Source organism: Tigriopus californicus, chromosome 4, assembly GCF_007210705.1.
Source record: "Tigriopus californicus strain San Diego chromosome 4, Tcal_SD_v2.1, whole genome shotgun sequence".
NCBI classification, from domain to species: Eukaryota; Metazoa; Arthropoda; class Copepoda; order Harpacticoida; family Harpacticidae; genus Tigriopus; species Tigriopus californicus.
This window is the reverse complement of record NC_081443.1, coordinates 586238-606903: the sequence shown is the minus strand read 5'-3', so window position 1 is coordinate 606903 and position 20666 is coordinate 586238. Positions and strand designations below refer to the sequence as shown.

General features: G+C 44.6%; 1 protein-coding gene across 1 annotated transcript in view; it reads left to right on the top strand.

Annotated features, from left to right (window-relative positions):
* Positions 1–670: 670 nt before the first annotated feature.
* The window catches only part of LOC131879870 (semaphorin-1A-like), a 31456-nt gene continuing 11460 nt past the window's right edge, over positions 671–20666 (top strand). The window contains exons 1-2 of the mRNA XM_059226330.1: positions 671–1531; positions 20050–20192. Of these exons, the coding sequence (XP_059082313.1) occupies positions 1408–1531; positions 20050–20192 (267 nt within the window). The 5' untranslated portion in view covers positions 671–1407. The remainder of the gene's footprint in view (positions 1532–20049; positions 20193–20666) is intronic.

The following is a 20666-nucleotide window of genomic DNA, read 5'->3' as shown; positions in this document are numbered from 1 at the left end:
GCAAGCTCAAGTGATCAGTTTGCTATTCCATCTTCTGGTCTCGATCTCGTGGTGGGGATTTTTTTTTGACATGTTTGCGTTAGAAATGGAAAATACAACTTAACCCACAACTATCGCCATACATTTGTGGGTGATATGCGATCCCGGGAAAGTTTTAAACAAATCCGAAATTGACGAGTCGGAGCTAATCCATATTCCTGAGACAAATATTTGGCTCGATTTGCGCGCACATGTCAACGAGATTACATTTCCCCGATCTATTTGAGACTCATCTCATCATCCCTTGAGTTTCCATCGTGGACGTAGCTGAAAGTCTTGGCGTTTACTCACTCTCTGTTTCCTAGATTCATTTCTTTGGAAGTGCAACCAACAATGGACCAAAGCCAGGAAAGGTGGTGAGACTTCTGATGAAACTAACAAGCACCACCACCAACCCACCAACCCACCAACCACCCGTTCACGAGATTGGGGCTATGTGCTAGCCATAGTGAGGGTAAACCATCATTGTTCACTCCATTCTGCACAGGGGAACGGGTCACCTGGGGAGGGAGATCCAAGCTCGTGGTGATGGTTGGGATGGTTGGAATACTGTTTGAAGGGGCTTGGGGTGGGGAGTTCGACGAAACCGGGCGACTGACGAGACGCCACTCTCCAGTTTCCACATCGCAAGCAAGACGGGGTTGATTCTGGAAGTTTGAGACTACAAAGTGGCTGGGTCCTGTGGTTCCTGCTTTAGATTCACCAATCCCAAACTCAGATGGAATGGATCTTTTTCGTGGGGCAGATGAGCGGTTCACGTCTCCGGGGTAAAGAATTGACATGGCCTCACTCGGTTTAATGAACTCCTTCACTACAAGTGTTTCATGATAGTCAAATCTGCAACCACTCAAAAGCTGCAACCGACAATCTAGCCACATACCCATACATCGGTGATTCACCTGGAAAATTCAAAGCTAGAGGTGAGTCAAAGTTGTAGAAATGGCTGGCCCACATAGTAACCAATGCAACAAACTGGTTATTTTTTTATCGAGCATTTTCACCGGCTTCACCCTGTTTTGAGGAACGAAACTCGCGCTCGAAATCTTCCACTTGGTCTGCTGTCTCTTGCTCCCCGCCTTCTGATTCACGCCCCCCCCGAGGCTTCGAGCGCGCTCCCTCCCCCTGCAGAATCTCGCACGCCTCGTTTATCAACAGTTGTGAGAGAGCGTCTGTTCTGTGAACTCGAATATTTCATTCTTGTTATTACCAGTGCATCTATCCCTTACGTGGAGTAAGAATTGAGAGTTACAGAGAATAAAAATGACAGGGATGCTTTTTATTAAGTCCCCTTGAACTGTTTATTAAGTGCTTAGTCGGAAAATCGAAGGAAAGTGTGACAACATTCAGTGAAGTGAATTGCAATCAAGCATGCATCCTCTTACCCTCGCTTTGGCCGTTTTGGGGTCGTTTTGGGTCCATTCGCCCTTCGTTCTGGGCTGGGGTGAAAATGTCTCTCCCAAGCTCAGAGTCAATTATCTCAGTCAGAAATCAGGTAAGACCCCGTTTCTTGAAATGAGATTTATGGCCCGCTCATTCGTCTTGCTAAAAGACTCAGTTAAGAGGCACCATTTTGGGCAGATAATTCATTGTTTCTCCATCTGTCCATGTTTGGCAGAGGGTTTATTTGCTCGCGGAGCCTCATCTGTCCTCCTACGTTCACGTGATCTTAACCCTGGGGAGTCTCCTATACTTTTATGGCAGATCACCGAGCTCATCTAGGAACGGATTGATCAGTTTGCGTTGTATCCATGTAACGAGCTCTTGAGGAGCAAATTGCCGGGGAGCGACCGGATTGACCCTTGTTCCTGGGGATTCTGCGTCCAAGATTAGTTGTGATGAGACTTGGCATCGGAAACCAGGATCCACCTGGGAATGACAATTTGCATATGCAGTCAACTTTCACCGGCTATTTCCACATGTTTCCGAGATGAGGATGATGGAATGGCATCCATAATTCCCCAACGAATTGGTCATCGCTGCAATGCTGTCGAGACCCGAGAACCCCAAGCAAAGATAAAACGGGAGGGAAAAACAAATGCGAATCGGAATTCAAGAGAGAAATTCTTCCATCCTCCTCGCCTCTGGAATTGCCCATCGATTGCTCAAGTCAAGTTTATTCAGTTCCATCTTGCCATAGTCCTTACTCGGATTAGGCCCCCCATGGTTTCGTGTGTGCTTGACTTACGATTACATTGTTTATGGTGGATGAATACTCTCTTATTAATTCAAAACTTGATAAATGCGATAATTCAATTCATTTGGTTTCTTGGCATACCTTTTCTGAGACAGAAAAAATGCTCCTGTATTAACTTGATGGAAAGCTAGCTAGCCAGAAATGATAGCACATTTCAGACTTGCATCGGTGAAAGTTGAGGAGATCTTGTCACCAAAAAAGGTGTAATAAGAGATTGCTTTCTGGTTAATGCCAACTACGTGAATGAAATCCAATAGAACAAGGCTTGCTCATGGCAAAGAAAATTCGGTTTCATCGTTATTTTTTGCTCGTTCTTGAATCCCGGAGTCAAACTGAAACTGTTTAGCTCACGCAAATTCTGAAATCTGAGACACTTTTCCTGGGATTTATAAATCAACACTTAAGTTAATTCAGCCATAAAATGGCAGTTTTAGTGGGCAGTGAAAAGCCACTAGGGGACGTTATTAGACACTTCAGAAGCTAGCTATGTGAGTCTGGTCTCAAGCAACTTTGGGGAGTTTGATTAAATTTCACTGAAACCTTCCAGGAGAAAGATGAAGTGGTAGCATGTATAATGTCTTTTGACAGTGATTGATTTGAGACGAAAAATGCGTCAAAATGCCCTGAAATGACCTTCATGATTATGGCAATGCATGGCTCTTCTCTTCTCCTCTTGACAATCATTCTAAAGAACTCTCGGGCATGCGATTTCACATCGCAGAGAGATAGAATCATTCTTTTGATCTCGTATTCATGACTTCTTTGCCACAAGTTCGATCAGATGTCATAGCTATATCAATTTGAAAGTAGACCATTGGCAGAGGCACATATGAACTTTGTGGCGTAGGGTTGTTGAATCAAGGAATTTTGGAAGATGTTCATACTGGATTTTGTTGTGCCTTGAAATCTTTGAGCGAGCATGATCAACGACAATATTTTACAAAATACGATTGTCGACGTCGCCAAGTTGTTGAACAATTAATCGACCTCACTTCCTTCCGTTTACTGCATGTGCACTACTCGCACTACTGGAGCAATCTCGATTCATTCGACACAACGCACCACACATGTTCTTGGTTTTATGACTTGAGAGTCACTTATGCTAATGATCAGCCGCCTAACCTCCATGATATTACACAAAATTTGAATTTCCCGCCCTTTTGCAACAAGTCAAATCACTCCAAACTTGGTTGGATCTTTCCACCGTTATGCTTTAATAGCCATCAACAAAACCCACATTTTGGCGTTGTCAGGAAGAAAAAATGAAAAATATGTTTTTTTATGTCAGTATTTCGTTGCAGTATTGTTCAAGTAAGTGAATGTCCATTTTTGGTGTTGCATTATGAGAATGTAGATAGTGCACAAGGCCTCGATGAATAGTGGCCAGAGAGCTCATTAGACCCGCGTGTGTGGATGGCCTGGAGCCCTCCTCTGATGACCAATGCGTGTCGTGGTGGTTGAATCATCGCTTAAAGGCCTCTTTTCCTTCACACTAAGCCATAAGGAGCACGTAATAGGACGCCTGCCATAGCTCATTATGAGAATGTAGATCCTGGGAACAATATGTCAGAACGAGACCGACCAGCAAGGCTCTCGGTCCATGCTGAATGGTATGTCCATCTGATATTGGAGAATCAAGATCCAGACCTTTTGTCTCTGACATTTGGCAAACGACCAACATAGATCACAGTGTGCTGAAATCGCATGTTCCTGTTATTATCGCCATTCATCTGCAAATGCACTCAAATTGCCATTTGAAATGAGAGCGATTATCTCTTGGACTCTTCAGCCTAGCGGGGCGTAAACTAAAAAGCTCTTTTTTTCTCTCTCCCCACTTACGTTTATGGTATTCTCATTGCCAAGTACAGGGTAGGGAGATCTTTCTTGTCATATTTGTTTAGGAATAAAATCCTCTCTTGGACAAGAGCTCTTTTTGCACCATTTGAGCGCTCCATACGAACAAATTGACGGCCAAACAATGATGGTTTTTTTGGTGATGGTTCCTGTCAACCATGGGGTTCTAAAACCAGTTTGAATCGAAAGAGAGTGCCTCCCAAATGGAATCCAGGTAACATCTGGGATTAAAAATCGATGATGTTGATCATGATGATGACCCGCATGTGTTCGGAAGACGTCTTCCCTCCACCAAACCAATCAGAAAATGACAACAAACCAAAATGGATTTACTCATCATCTAGTGATTGAATTCGCTGAGCTTCATTCCGTTTTCGGCGAATGAATCCAACGAGGTTCGTCTTAAAGGCGATGCCGCTTCAACAAGCAATAAGCTAACCCCCAAAAATTTTTAGATAGAGAGGGGGGGGGCTTTGTCAGCTGACCATCAGAACGGAGGCATACGTACATACCAGTAAACTATTTTGAACTGGGCCTCCATCCAATCGATTGAGAATGTATAATTAAACTTCAAAGCCTGCCAAAACGCTGATAATGGATGGATCGTCAATTCGGGCGAACTTGTTGAAATATTTTGATCGTCTCCATTTTGGACTGCGTTTCACATGGGGATCCTAAATTCAAGCCAAAACCTTCTCTTGGTAGGGAGACGCGTGAATTTACCTCAAGGTGCGAATCTCATGTCTGTCTTGACCTCAATACAAAAGGATAAGGGTCATGATTTGTTACTGTTGATTTGTTCACATTAAAAACTGACATCTCGAGATAAGGCACAGCACAGACCTGATGTGCCCTATCTGAAGTTATGAAAAAGATACTTGGTCAATTCTGCCCCGATTCCATCAACTTTCGTCCCCCGCATTTGGCACCAACACTGGCGTTGTTGCATTTTTTTTAAGAGGACGCTCTTTTTGAGCGATTGAGATTCTTATCCAATTCGAAGACTTGGGGGAGTTTTTGTGATGCTGAGCAGACAAATGGGATCTGATTCACACCTGCTTAAAAGCGAACGATCGGCTGTAAAACACGGCTTGGACATTTCTAGGCAGTCGCCCAGACCGATCCACTTGTCCCTCTTTGAACAGAAATGGTCTCACTAATTTCTATTCGTTCCCGAGAGGCCAAAGCTCTGCTGGACTTCAATCAATTACATTTGTCCTTTCACAATACTTGAAAAAAAAAATTGTAACCTCGAGCGGTTCTGCATACGTTTCATACGGCGTGAACGTGTTGAAAATGTGAAAGAAACCGGGATTGTCATTCCCTTTGTGACCATGTTTTATTTGATGAGAGTGAGAGCTGAGTTCAACAATTGGAGGGCATGAAAAATTGGCCGGCAAAGAAAACAAGGGGGATTTTGCAAAAGCCAGGACATTCGTATCCTACGGAGCCACATTGCCCGAGGGTTACAGATTGAAATGGGGGGGGTATTGTCTGTCCTCGTTTTATCACTCCAAGCTAACTTTGAAGGCAGCAAGATGGCAAGCTGCTGGATGCGCGTTTATGGGCTCTCGGAGACTCGGTAGTTTATTTCTTTGCTTTTGTGGCCATGCTATAACAATGAAATCGCAGACTCGGCTGCATGCTAGTGTGCACGGAACATATACAGTACAGTAGTAGATGGGCTTTTTCACTTTTGTTGTTCTAGACTTCTCGGCACATTTAAATCGAGTAGAATTGATGGCGAGCCCAGCAGCTAGTTCGCCAACCCATTTCGTTTGATGTGTTGGTCCAAGTTAAATGAAAGTGGCAAAAACCATCAAAGCATTGAAACGAGAAAAGAAACCGGTTTCATATACCAAAGGTTTTAGTCGCCAGACACTCGGTAGAACTCAAACTAAGAAGAAATGGAGGGAGATGGCCAGGCAATCATGCCATTTGTAGATGGATAATTAGATTTTGAACTGGCTATTTTACAAGGAGGCTTAGGTTGAGTTTTATTTCAGATGTACTCGACATACACCTAGTGATTGCCTATCCGATAATCACTAACGAACCCATGTTTTTTTCGCAGTTATAGATTTCGACCACTTTGAGACGAGTGAAGTGAATCGTGCATCTGGGGGGGGAGGGGGGAAGGGGGGTTAAACTTATCTCTGATAGGCATGGCCATACAGCCTAAGAGGGTTTTAGAACCTTGACAAGCTTGAAAGTGCCATTGAAGGAAGCTCAGTCTCGAGAACCACCGAGGAGGATGTTATCGCCAATTGTGTTATTATCTTGATGGCGAAATATCAAAAGAGCTTCTGCTTCTCAAAAGGGGCCACTTGTCGTTTTTTTCGGGGAGGAAATGAACGGCGGCAAAGAAAATCAAACACAATCAAAATCAAATTTCCAAATCACACCAAAAGTCATCATCCAATCCGCCCTGGATTCCCTCCAAAAAGGTGATAGAGAGGAAAGAGCTTTTCCTCGAGTCAAGCCAGATCCGATCAGAAAAGAACGATTCAAGACGCCAAGCTGACATTTGAGGTTGAGCTTCTGTACTGTATAGCTGGCTGCTTGCTATCTAGTTGGCAGTATTTCATTTCGTTTCTGGTTTTCGGCTCGGTTGACGTCCTCTTCTTATCTCCCTGGATTTCCGCCATCCACCGTATTTTCTTGGCTTTAAGGGCCACTTTTAAAGAGAGAGGAGAAGGCCCTTCTCTCTTCGGTTAAATCTGTCCCGAAATAGAAATCCATTTCTCCCCAAGGAGGCATCAGAGAAACACGACGACAGGGTGAGAGGAAATGCACAATTCAGACGCAAAACTCACTGACGTTCAAGCATTGAAGGAGCATTTTCCAGACCGCCCCACGAGGTCACCGGACCAATTGTTGATCTGCTCCGACCATTTGAAACGAATGGCGAGTTTGCCGGACTCCCGACCGTCTTTGGCTAATTGGCGTTTCCTCTTGGAACCCATGAGGATCGAGGAGAGAGTGAACTCTGAACAGAGACAAACAAGCTCAACAGACTTACTTGCCCTCTCGCATTGATGAATTTCGGTTTACGATTTGGCGCATCCAATGAACCATAATACCCAATTAGACTGGAATTGGACGATCCGAGCAAAACTCGCTCCGAATGACTTGTTCTTTCTCTCTCTTTCTCCATACCTTGAATTATTTATGGGTCTCTTCTGACCCACTTCATCGCAAAAGGAAGAGAGAGACCCTGCTCGAGAACTTGGACGCGAAGCATTCATCAGAAGTTCCATCACCGATCCTTTTGTTTCTGATCAAGAACGAGGAGGAGCAGTCCGACCCAGTTGCGAGAGTCTTAAACCATAATCATAGTGATTCACCTGAGAATCCTGCCACGGCCTTATCTATCAATGGATCGAAATTTATGGCTAAGATTCTGAAGACTCACTCCAATTCTGTTGTGTGATCATCACTCTTAAGCTAACGAAAGTGGCAGCAGCTTTTTTCCTCCTTTCGAGACCCGACTCACTCAAGGAGGATCAATCGAGAAAAGATGGCCGATATTTCCCGACATAAAGGTGCCGTTTGGCTTTGGCTGCCAGGCTCTACCTATTTGTGGGTTTCATGGGTCACTTGCTCCTCGAGGAGCAAGTCTCCGAAATTGAAGAAACTCGAGATCAGCTCATCCATTAGATCCGTGTCCGGACTTTGGATTGGACACAACAAACAGATGCCACACAAAGAACTATATTTTGAGTCCAACCGGAAACGCGGATCACTGTCCGACTGTCCGCCGAGAGTAGAGCCCAGATACATCTGCGAGTGGCGAGATGATTTGTCTCACAGCATGATGATTTCTGCCATTGAAGGTACTAAATTGACGCCCGAGTTCTCGGAGAGTTCCAGGAGTTGTCCATCATAACAAAAATGGGATGATTTCACATTATTGCAGTGACATGGATTGAGTAAATGATTTCTTTATTTCCCCAAACTTGATAGCCTCGTTTGGGAACGAGCTCATACCAGATTTGCAAATTTGCAATTCTGTCTTGGACTCCAGGAGTTCTAGGGGTACTTCTACTATTCCAACAACAACGACAACGAAAGCCGGTCTGTCGATCGATCCTAAAACTGGGAAGAAGTCTAGATGGAGTCTACTAGGGTGTACATACACATGTACTCAATCATTGGAAGCGAGCCGGTATTGTTTCTGAAATGGCAATGGACGACGACGTAAGATGAGACAACTTCCAGTTCTCAAATCTCACAAATGAATGTGTCTGCTAAATCCATTGATGCGGAAAAAATCCTCTCATTTTGGTAGAAGCTGATGATAATGACGACGACGACGACGAGGTGGATGATGAGTTGCCAAAAAAACCTTATCAAAGTGTCAACTTATCCCGGGATTGCCCCTCCTCCTCTCATTAATTTTTGAGCCTCATCACTAGGGTCACCCTGCACAAGCTAGATCAGGCGTACATATGTGGGTATACGTAAATGTACGTGTTATTCGCACCTGGTTTGACTACTTGGAGCTGTGCAACATAATGAGACTGGGTTTTCGTGTATACAGTACATAACGCTGGGAGCGGTGAAATCGAAAGACAGTGGGGATGTCCTCACCAAGTGCTACCGAGAGCCTCATTTCGATCAAAAGTTCCAGTTTGTCGAATTTTTGAGACATCTATGCATTTAACTAATCGACCTCAGAGACTCGCCGTCCGTTCGCTTGTTGATGTTTTGGATACTTTCGTCATGTGTCAAAGAGAATATGACGTTTTCGTTCAAGTCCCCGATCCTTCTTCCTTCATAACGGGTGAGGTCTTGAAAATTCATTTCCGGCCATGAAGAGCGAGAGAGAGACAGAGAGACAGAGAGGGAACTGCTTGACTTACTTGGAAGACAGCTTCAGAGGACGTATGAATCTCTTCCGAAGGAGAACCCCGCATGTCGCACAGTGTACGTACAATAGTAGTTTGAGGAGGAGGAGTTCGAGTCAGTTGCCGGGAGGGATTATTTAAATGGCTTCTTGTCCCGCGGCTTCCGAGCTGTTTGCATTGAAGCTCCCCAAGTTGACAAATGACATCTTTCCACCTCATCATAAGAACGCCATTTCATGATTTTAGGCACATCGTCCACATCATCATTCCCAGTATAGTGTTCTGTGGCTTCATTACGCACAGCAATCATTGTGACTTTTTTTTCTCAACCAACGTGAGCACGAAATGTATGAATCGTGAGGATGGGTGTTATCCCTGTCATCGGAGATGATCAAACTTCAATAAGATTGGACAATAAAACGCAGGCACGCATGGCGACTATAGTAGAACCACTTACGTATAGGCAGGTTCATAACTGTACGGGATACAGTGTACACCGCATGATTACGATCCTCAAATGCATGACAACACGGGAAAAAAGAGAAGAACCATTCTTTCATTCAAGATCAGTTAAGAGATCTGACACTGATACGCCGATGCATTCCTATTAAAAGCCAAAAAGTATTCAAAAATTCATTGCATCCCAAAAGGATCGTGGATCGTGGGAAGTCTCTTTATGTACAATGTAGTAGTCATATCCTAGAAGAGGTTCAAGTTCAGGACGGTCAAGGAAGGTTGGGCAACTTTTTGTCCGTCTTCCTCTTTTTTTTTATCCCCTCGTCCTTTGGAAAGTTTCCCCTGTCTGATAACTTGGAGGAGGAGTACCACTAGGAAAACGCGGGCCTTCCCTTCAGCCATTGGAATGGCCATCATCAAGGCCTGTCCGATAAAGGCCAGACATTTCATCATCTTCCACTCTCAAAAACCATTCTTCCGAGAGCCTTTTGTGAAAAACTTGCTAAGCAATATCAGCGTTGACGCTTGAACGAAGACATTTCGTCCATTCGAATTGACCTTCACGTTGATTATTTTCCCGCCTTTCAAGATATCGATAACCTAATTATAGTGGTGGTTGTGTAACCTTGGCTGATTTCTAGACACAAAACCAATTAGTTTGTCCAGTCTGTGATCACCTGTTGTTCTCCACACGAAATGTCAGACGAGTCTTGGAGATTTTTACACTTCCAAACAAAGGTTTCTTCCTGTTCCTTTTAAATCTTCAGCCGAAACTGCAAGAAATATCCGTTCAACCACGCCAAAAAACCACATGTACAAAATACGTATTATTGCCTGGGGATGGTGAAAAGGTACTAAAGGTACCAAAGAATGACTTCATTTTGGCTGGTTGCAAGTTCGAGGTTATCGAAATGAAGTTGTCGATTTGAAGGTGGTTCCCACCTCTGCGGAAATTCGTGCGCGAAACAATAGATCACATTCTCGCAGGACAGCCCTTACCCGAGGCATTTCCCGAAAAATGAAGGAAAAGAATCGAAATAATCGTTATTGCAGCATGCATTGTTCTGGCTGTTATTTTGACTAATGCCCGTGAGGAAACTTTACATAATTACGAAATTGCCCTCCTTCACTTACTAGGTGGGATGGTGAGAGGGGGGGGAGGAATTAAAATTTAATGTAATTAACCCTGGGCTCCATAGGAGGGCCTGGGTTGGATTTCTTGGATAAACTCACATTTCGCAACATGTCATTATTATGTGGAAAACTCTCGACGTGCTGTTTGTGCTTCAAGAGTAATTGCTATGATGAAACCCCTTTGAAATGAATCTCCACCATCCTTTTTTCTTTGTCTTTTCCAGGTCAGTTCTAAGATCCTAGTCTCCAGTGTTTCTGACCATTGAATTAGGGCTTCGATGCCAGGAACTCTTATAGTCTCATGATTTGGGGCTATACATGTGAAGGTCAACGGGATTTCATGCCCCAATTTTGGCCCCAAGATTAATAGCTTTCTGGACAGCTTCATTGAGCGTTGAAACCTGCTCTAGAACTGTCTGTGAAGTTTGGTCAGTCTGTTATTAGTGTGTCAGGGAGACCCTCGAGTTGGGCCCTAATTGATTGAAAATCTTTTGCTTCAATATGACCCTGTTGGGGCCATTTGGAGGCATTGAGCCGAAATTTCTTCCATGCCTTTGGGGACAGATACTCAAATATCTCAATAAGAGATGACCTCACTGAGATGGTAGTTGATCCCCTGTTCATAGGGTTTAACACAAAGATCCATTTTTGACCATTGGGTCGCGTAGGCTCTTCTCAAAAACTCGACGAGGTTATAAGAACACGCTGGAGCTCTTTCCAAATCTCGACATCTCCTCAAACGAGGTAGTTTCGGCTTTATTTGAAGACATTCTGGACGAGCATACACTCTTTTCATTTATCCATACGTACAAGCGCGGTGTTCGCTGCAGATCCGAAAAAAATGACAACACATGACACCATATGGAGTAGGGTAATAAACGGGAAACACTTTTATTGGTTGTGAGAGTGTTTTCTGTTAGCTGCAGGCCATTGTCTCTCTCTCACTGAAGGTAGTAATTTGTTGAATCGTTGATAAATAAGACGCTTCGCAATCACATGGTCCACATTTTCAAAGTCGAACATGAGAAAAGGCCAAGACGATTCAATCACCTTGTCGAAGGGGTTGTGTATTATATGAGACGGTGTTTAAGTGTTAGTGCCGCAATATTGAAGGGAGGATGTGGGAAAACCCCTTTTTGTTTTGTGATGCGTGTTTAGAGCTCATTGAAAGACAAACTCGTTCAAGAGCGAGACGTGCATATAAATGGTCAAATTATAACGAGCCCGTCTTCGAGATTCTCCTGTGAAAGTTTGATTGCTCAATGAACACCGAAACTTGACTGGAAACCAGCCCCAAAATGCACCTGATGACACTCATACACACATGGCTCATGCTCAATCTCTAGATCCTTTAACCATGATTCGTGAGAAATCCGAGTTGAATGTTTGCCCTCTGAGTTGGATGGATAGACGTGGTGATCTCAAAGCCACTCGTACGACGTATTTGGGAAATTTCGCAAGCAACCCTCCTCATGCCCCAAATGAAGTCATTTCAACGACACCTTCAACAAAGGTTTTGGCGATCTTGGCGAAAGTGAGGGATGGGAATTCATGCTGATTCTTTCAACCCTTTGTCAACAAACAAGACAGGAAGCTCGTTTTTTTATTAGCACCATTATTTTAGTTGACACTCATCTCCGCCCTGTTGAAAAATGAATCTCATAACGTGGAGAGTAATTCACAGACAGATTGTGAAGATCTTCCCAAACGATAAGCCACTTCCATGATGTCAGGGGCCAAGCTGGAACTAATTAAGTTCAGTTCGAAATTCGTCCATGTGTACATACAATGCGTAGTGAAGATGGAGGGATATCTGGCCATGGAGGGAGCAATCATCACCAGCTTTTCCACCAAGTCATGGTCTGGACTACTCGCGAAGCAAATGAGCGCCTGTTCTCTACGTATACTGGTACATCATATAACAACGGGTAGCCAATATCTCATGATGGAATCGGTGGGATTGGCAGATCAAACCGTCATCTATGGGCGTATTCAGCCATAAAACCTCTGTCCAGACCTGTCACGCCCCGGTTGAAAATCAGATTCTTGTCAACAATGCCCCAGTCCAAGACAGCAGCTGGTCAGATATTTCCACCCGAGGATTAGCCATATATTCACAATGTGAAATCATCCTCAAAGCAAGGGAGATTATCTCGCAATTTATTATACAACAACCCCATACATCGGCTGTGGTTGAGTTGGTGTGCCCCGAAAAGCAACCTGCCACTTCAAACCCCGTCTACGTCGATCGTCTCTCTCTGTCTTCCCCTCGATCTCTCTGCCGCCCGAGTCTCCCTGGTCTCCAGCCATTTCTATTTCAATACAAACAGGGACCGGCCGACCCGCCTCCCGTAGCATGACTAAGCTGCTTTAAGCCCAGCCCGGCCTACCTGGTAACGGGCTGAATGGGCACGGGCCATTGGTCGGGCTGTGGGCTCAAGCATAGGATTAACTCCGGCAAGTCCTGCGGACAACTGATTGCCATTGGCGTTGCTAAAAAGCTCCTCTCTGTAAGCGTCATTTTGGAGACCTACTAGCTCTTAACATCAGACCATTAAGAAGCCCCTCAGCTCTAAAAGGAAACGAAAAAATAACACTTGGGAGGAAAAAGAGAAGGATTATTAATGGAGCGAGTGGCTGACCCAGAAATTGGATAGCTTGGATAGAGCAAAAGAAGTTGGACTGAATTGCCAACAAAATACCTTGTCGACAAGGAGACTTTTGTTCACATTTTCTGCCGATTAATGTTGTCGAGAAACCGGTCAGCGATTGCAAGTTGAATGAGAAGGAATTTGATATTTACTTTGGTGAGCTCTCTTGACCTTAGCCCATCAGGACCGAGCCTGTCTTGGCGACAAAGGGTTGGATTCGGTTCGCTCAACCCCCCTTCACTCGACCAGCTCGCTTCATCCTACCTAGAAGAGACAAGTGAGGAAGGTTGTTGGCCAACCTGTGATGATCATGATGGTCAGTGGGGAAGATCGATTGCAGTAGATTCCAGGTTGGATAGGGAAGATAGTGAACGATATTAGGAGTTGTACTCTGTACACGCGGCTACCTGACAAGAATCGTGGTTGGTTGGTTGGTTGACTGTGTTGGTGGACTATGATGATGAATTGCAAGTTGACGGGCGACGCGCAACAACCATGATTGAAAATAGAGTCGAACGAGTATAATGGTTCTTGCGGGGTTCGTTAACTTCGTGCCTAGTGACCTAAATGTTCCTGGGAATGAGTCAAAACAAGCGTGACATGCAATGATGGTGATGGTGAACCATTGGGTGGTTGCGAGAAGTTCTGTTTACCATCTCTTACCTACCTGTACATTGGAATGGTTCGCCACATCACCATAACTACTACCACAAGCAAAGCTATTACTGTACATACGGAATATTCCTTCAAAGGAGCGCCGTAAATATAGTCATGGTGACGTCTGTCAAACCGACTTTTGCATTTCATCCAGCCAGGAATCTCGTATTGAATAATACCACCCGGTTAAGGGGCTGAATTGGAATTCCAATCCCATGGCTGATGGTTGACGGACGGGCTGTCCTCATCATGGTCGTTGAACGCAAGATCATCTTGACTTGAGATCTTCCAAGAACTTGATCATCAACGGGCTAAATGCTCTCGGACATTCGAGAAAATGCTGACAAAAGTGGTTTGAACTCGAGTTGAAAGGCGCACGAACAAGCATATGGACTCTCTCTCTCTCTCTCCTCTTCGGATTTCCTGGTCTGAGATGCGCATTCCAGTTTTAAAACCATTTGGTATCCTCTGGAATGGCAAGGTCTCCTCTTCTAGAGAAGCAACGCTTGTGTCTGATATGATTGATTTCGCCTTGGATCGGCCCCAATCGATTAGAAGACACTCACAAACATAGTACCCGGGTTTAATCTCAGATGGTTTGAAACCATCTACAAACCACCCTAATCATGGCAGGCGTCTCTCCTGGCCTCTCTGCCTTGGTCTCTCACTCAGTCAAACGTGACGTGACATGGGGTTGCTAATCGCCAGAGATGTTCATTCACGACCAGGCTCCACTCAATGAGCAGACAGACAACTTATGATGCCCAGCCTTCTCGGCTCAATCAATGGCTTGAGGTTGATAAGCAGAGGGGGGGGTCATGTGATCACCTCTGGAGCCCAGGCACCTCTCGATGGTGTTGTCGAAGGAATGCTCGATTTTCGAGCAGACTTTTCCATCCATTGTCTGAAACTTGAAATTACGAAGATGCGTGGGTCCCGCAGGGCAAATTTTGGGTTAATGGACGTTGAGGCATGCACTGCACGTTCGCGGAGAGTCATCGTGTTATCAGCTCATCCAACGACAAATGAGCCTTGTTATCAACCTTAGACCGATTGCTCCCCTTGTCCCATAACCGCGGAATAGGAATGTTCACTTTTCTTCCGAAGTGTGAAGGAAAATCCGATGGATGTTGCATCAAGTTTCATTTGATCCAGAGACCAAATCCAGATTTTCTCTCCGATGAGAAATGGTGTCCTCATTTGGCTTTCCTAACACGTAGTATGCCTGTACGAGAAGAGGCCTGAAATAGATGAGCTTTGGAACAGGTTGAATGCAAGGTGGGCCCAACCACGAAGAGGAACAAGCTGGTCATAAATTAGCCCTGGTCAAGTGGTCTGGTGTCGTGGTGTTCTTTATCTTTATATCTCGTTCGTTGAGTGGGCTGCTGTGGCTGCGGGAGTGATTGTTGTTGTGGTTGGTTGTGGTTGAATTGTTTTTGTTTTTTGCTCGCCTGAACCTCTTCTATCCTCCCATCTCACCCTGGTTTGGATGGGGAGAGCACTTTTTTTGACCAGAGAGTGCCCAAGCACTAAATGAGTGGAAAAATATGGCCCCCGGTCATTGGGTGGAAGTTCAGTGGCGTTCTCTTGGTGTGAGGCTCTGTACAACCCACAATTCTCACTGGTGAATGGTGATGCTGGATTGGCGTTCAACCCTCAATGACCAATACACCAAACAAGTAACTCTTCGCAGAAAGTCCGATTTGAGACGGTCGGGGGATGTACGCAGTGAAGTGGGATGGTTGCATGGCGATTTTCCACACCGAAGTAATGAGAAGCCAAATTACAGGGCCAGTGAGGCGAGCAACCCTGAAGGCTCATAAATCCAGGCGTCATTTGGAGGACTGACCAAAACGATGCTGTTGTTGCTTGCATGCTCTCTATCTCGCCTTTTCCTATGTGTGTCAAAGTTGGAGCAAGAGAAGGAGTGAGAATGCCCCTAATGGCGTTTCCAGAGTTGCAAATTGAGGCGAACATGAAGAGAAGAGCTGTCAATTGTGACATTTGAAAATAAACACATGAATGAAACTGGGAGCAGGTTGTTGACTAAATTGACTTCCCCATATCCTATTTAGTTATAGAGTTCCTCCTCCTCCTCCTCCTCCTTCATTAGTGGGAAAAAAGAGGTTACACGTACTCGTTCATCAATAACAGTCCAAGGAAGGACGATGTTTTATCTCATAAAGGTTTTTGTGAGAACATCGGATTTCTTTACTTGACATCTCCTTGTCAAGTCTGTGGTCAAAGAAAACGTGACAAAGGAGATGACTTTGTTGAACTCACTTTTTTTTAACCAAATATCTCCGATGTTGTCTTAGCCCAGCCCAACAACTGATGAAGCTGAATGTTTCCGTAATCGATTTCGTGCCTGTCAAAATTGCCCAAAAATGTGACATGATGAGTCTCTGTTAAAGCCATAGCAAGATCTTATCTCTGTTCAGCCTGAAAAGTGGGACAAACTTCGGCTTGTCATCAATAACTTGTTGTACATGATATGTTTTTTACACTCGACCAGGCATTGTCATTCAGACAGGCCGTAGAAAGTCCAGTAATAAAGGTTGGTTTTAATCTCAACCATCAATCACTCGGAAATTACAAATTATACATCTGCTCAATGGAAAGTCTCTTGGTTTCTTTGTGTTTCATCACAAGATCGTCTTTCGTTCGTTCGGCCAACTCCAATGTGTTTTTGCTCGAGTTTCTTGATGAGCCCACATGATTTGATAAGATATGATGGAGATGATTCTCGAGACCAATGTTTATTAGACCGTGTCGAACATTTGCATTGGGATTGAGATCATGGGGATTCTCCCTCTTCATTCCCATGAACATCACAGGAAACGATGGAAGTGTCAAAGATGGCCATGAAACTTTCACCATGTCCAATGTGTTTAATTGAAATGACGGAAGAATAATGTGCCTCAATGTCCAACTTTCCCCTCGAAGTCTGGATTTCTTCGCACTTCAGCTACCGCCAACCTTGGCCCTCTCATCCCGAGATGACTCTTGAACTTGTGCCAATTACAAAATATGCTACCAAGGATGATTGTCTAACACTTTTATCCCAATACTCGCCTTCTCACCGCAAAAAGTGCAACGCTACATGTAATTTTTTCGGTCACCCGGTGAGTGGATGTACTCGCATATGTATGTACATCATAGTACGTACAATGATCACTCCATTACGAAATTTGAATTTGCTAAAGTGAACGAGAGTAAGCATCATCCTAATTCAGTTTGTTCGTGAGCTATCTCCATGGAGGAAAAAGACGAGAGTGCTCGACTTCAGGTCTATTCTAATCAGTCAGATACGTTATCTTCTTTTTCCAGCAGAATCTTGGCTACTGGCAAACATGATCATTCTAGTCTCGTTAATGCATGCAGCTAACTTTGGCAAGATTGTTGTCTCAGAGGCCCTATTAAATAGCTTTAAGATCGAAGTTCGCCCTGAAAAGAGCCGCGACGATCGGTCCCTTTCTTACCAAATACAAGGTGTCTTACGCCTCTCAATCATTCTGGAAGAGGCAACTTGTTTACGTGGTGGGTTTCCCGACCGCAACAAAAAGACTGTTGGCGCTCTCTCTCTCTCACTTGTCTTTAGGAATTCCAAGTCACTTCCCTCGTCTCGGGTTTCGAAGGAAACCGAGCGCAAAATATTTGACATGGCGGACTTCCCGAAAGTTTTTGAGAGATATTTTGGTCCAAGATGAGCATACCAAAGCTTGTCTGTCAGACGTTGCCGAAGAAGTTCCTTGTCCTCTCGGGATTCTGTCAGGACCTCAAGAAATATACTGCGCTAGACTGGGGGGGGGTCTGAATTTTACTTCCCATGGACTCTCTAAAAAGTACAAAATGAAGAGACAGGACACCTTTTTTGTGGAAAATTGAGTTTGGTCTTTGGTTCAGCGCTCTCAGTGGTTAGCAGAGCGATTGAATAATGTGAGCGTCTTTGAGAAAGGGGCCAAAATCACAATTGCAGAGCCAATTCAAAGCGAAGCTCGTCCCACTCGCTCGTTGTGTTGGCTTATAAAACATCTCTTTCAATATTGATGGTAAACCCTCGTTCATATGTTGGAGCATCTGGCTCAAAAGGTGTGTCCTGAATGATGATGAACTGGGAAAAGCATGGCCAATGCTTGACAAAGACCATCGTTCACGATTGAATCGGAGAAATCCATGATGACCAGGGTGCCTCTTTTCTCCCTGGTCTCCCTTGTCTGTCTCTCATTGTTATTGACAATGTGAATGGAATTCAAACATTGGGATTTCGGCCAACCAACAATAGACCAATGATTAATCCGTGAGAAGTGAAATCTGCCAATGTCATGATTTCATGTTGATGACGTCCAACCCAGGGACCACCTATTCTAAGGTACTTCTCGGATATTGATGATATCCCCTCCCTCTCAAGTTGGATGAAGGGATGCGGTGATGCGGGGATGGATATGAATGGATTTGGAGGGATGCGAGGAATACAAAACAACTGCCCCGAAAAAACAAGGTTAGGGATTTGGTTCAAGTTGACGGATGATCTCAGTCAGACCCCATTGTCGTTGTTGGTTGAGGTTCAATGGGAGGATCAGCTTGAAAGAAAGGGTCATTATGCAGCACGTTGAGACGATTTCTACCTCTCTGTCTCTGGTGTTTCTCAAGAAAACTCCAAAGAGCCTAGATGCCCTAGGCAACAGGTTGATGCCTTTTGGGCCCCTATCCATGTAATTTTAGTGCCTCATTAGCTCAGCACGAGAAAAATGCCTTCAAAACTGACACGTGCAACAAAGAAACATCGTGGATGGGGGTGGGTGCGCACATGACTTTCGAGAAGACTCGCTAAATCGAGCATGTGTTTCATGAGAATTTGAATGATTCTTCTCTCTGATGGAGAGCAAATTGCTTGGAAAGGGAAATCTTCTCACTCTTTCTCTTGGAGTGGATGGTATCAATGTTAAATTTCTACCAATCTTGCCGCACCCTTAGCCATTTTCGGAGATGTCGGAAACAACATCCATCAATCAATCATACTATGTGTACGTAGTAGTAGTAGTAGTAGTAGGAGAAGCTTTTGCAATAACTCTATGAATAGACTCGAGATGAGGCCCGAAGATATCAACTAACGGGCTTCAAGAGCGTTTAGCCGATTCAAGGGAGAGAGAAAGTCCGTTTTGACTTGGCTAATGGCCCAAACAAAGGCGGGCGTGGCCAGAATCCCGTTGATTTAAAATGGGCCTTATTTCGACAGGTTGTGGGTACCATGTCGGATTTCTCGTGATTTGCACATTTCGATGGGACTCCTCGATCAGGACCCTACACTGATGACGCAGGCGAAAGAGCAGGAGAAAATCGGTTTTGAACAATGATGCTAGTATGAGATACATCGAAGGGCAGGCACAAATAGTTACCACTGGTATGTAGTAGAGCGTTTTGCATGGTCATTGACTGAATGAGAAGTGTTTGAAGGAACGTTGGTACACACAGTCCAAGTACAGAAGATCCATATCATCTGGCCCTGAATGAGGCCCACCCAAAAATCGTGATGCATTGCGGGAAGAAATCCACTTCATCTCACTTTCCATTCACGAAGATTTTCTCTAATACGATAGCAGTGTAGCAATAGCAATAAATACACATTGAGACGAGCCATTGTCAGATCCGTTGTAGGGGGCATTCAAACGAACGCAAGGACAACAAACCACTTTCATGGAGGCACAGCAAAGTACCGCACAGTAGCGTGTACGTGTGTGCATGTGTGTGCATGTCTATAGAATAACGGAATGGACGAGGAATTGGACAGGCGGAAAAGGCCATAACTCATAAGTTATCCATCCAGACCGGAGCCCATTAGAAAGTGGGCCTTTGAGGTAGTCGCTCGCACAGGTTCATAAGCCACGTTCTCTCGTTCGTTTGGGGTGTCGCGTCTCCTCACCTTTTGATGTCATTAAGCGTGAGATGTCAGAGTTAAGGAAGAGAAATTCTGCTTGGCTACCTGATAATTCTCCTTGCCAAAAAAGATCAAGATAAAACATGCGTTTCCCCATTTCATTTATTCCTTGGCTTCTCTATCCATTAGTCGACATTCTTCCTCATTCTAAATTTCAACAAGTTATAAACTGTACTTTTGCCGTGCGTCGACTTGTCGTTGGCTCCGAGAGTCATTCTCATTCGAGTAGTAGCCGGGCATGTCATCCTTATTTAACGTCATTTTGTCTCCTTTCAGACACCGTCAAGAATTTCATGGGCAATCAAACACATCAAGACCATTTCAAGCTCCTCCAGTCGGACGGGGTTTCACTTCTGATCGGGGCCCGGAATGTGGTCTACAACCTGAGTTTGAGCGACCTTTCGGAAAACGTGCAGCAGGTAAGAAGCAACACCAAAATGTTCCAATATTGGACATTGCATTGCTCATGGATGGAATGCCAATGCACCGCTGATGGGAGGGGGACACTTTGATCATAATAGGATTTGGAGTCCACTATTAGATTAGAAGCCTCTCCAATGCTTGTGGGGTTCCAAATTGTACTTCTTCTATTACTACTACTCCTCCTACTACTACTACTACAGTTTACCGTATGTACGCAGGTAAGGAGCGAGGGACAGAGACAGGGACAGAGAGGCTAGAGCGGAAGCATTCGTCTTTATGCATTTTCACTGGGGAGGTCACACTTTCGGGAAATATCATGACCTCACGGTCCCTCCCGCAGTCTTTCCTTGATAAAATATTAATGCTGGCCACAAAGAAGAGGGACTAAAAGAAGAGGAAAAAGGTCTCGAGGGCCTATGGGCCTTTCCCCCACTTCTTCGTAAACAAATCGTCTGAAAGTTCCCTTGCCT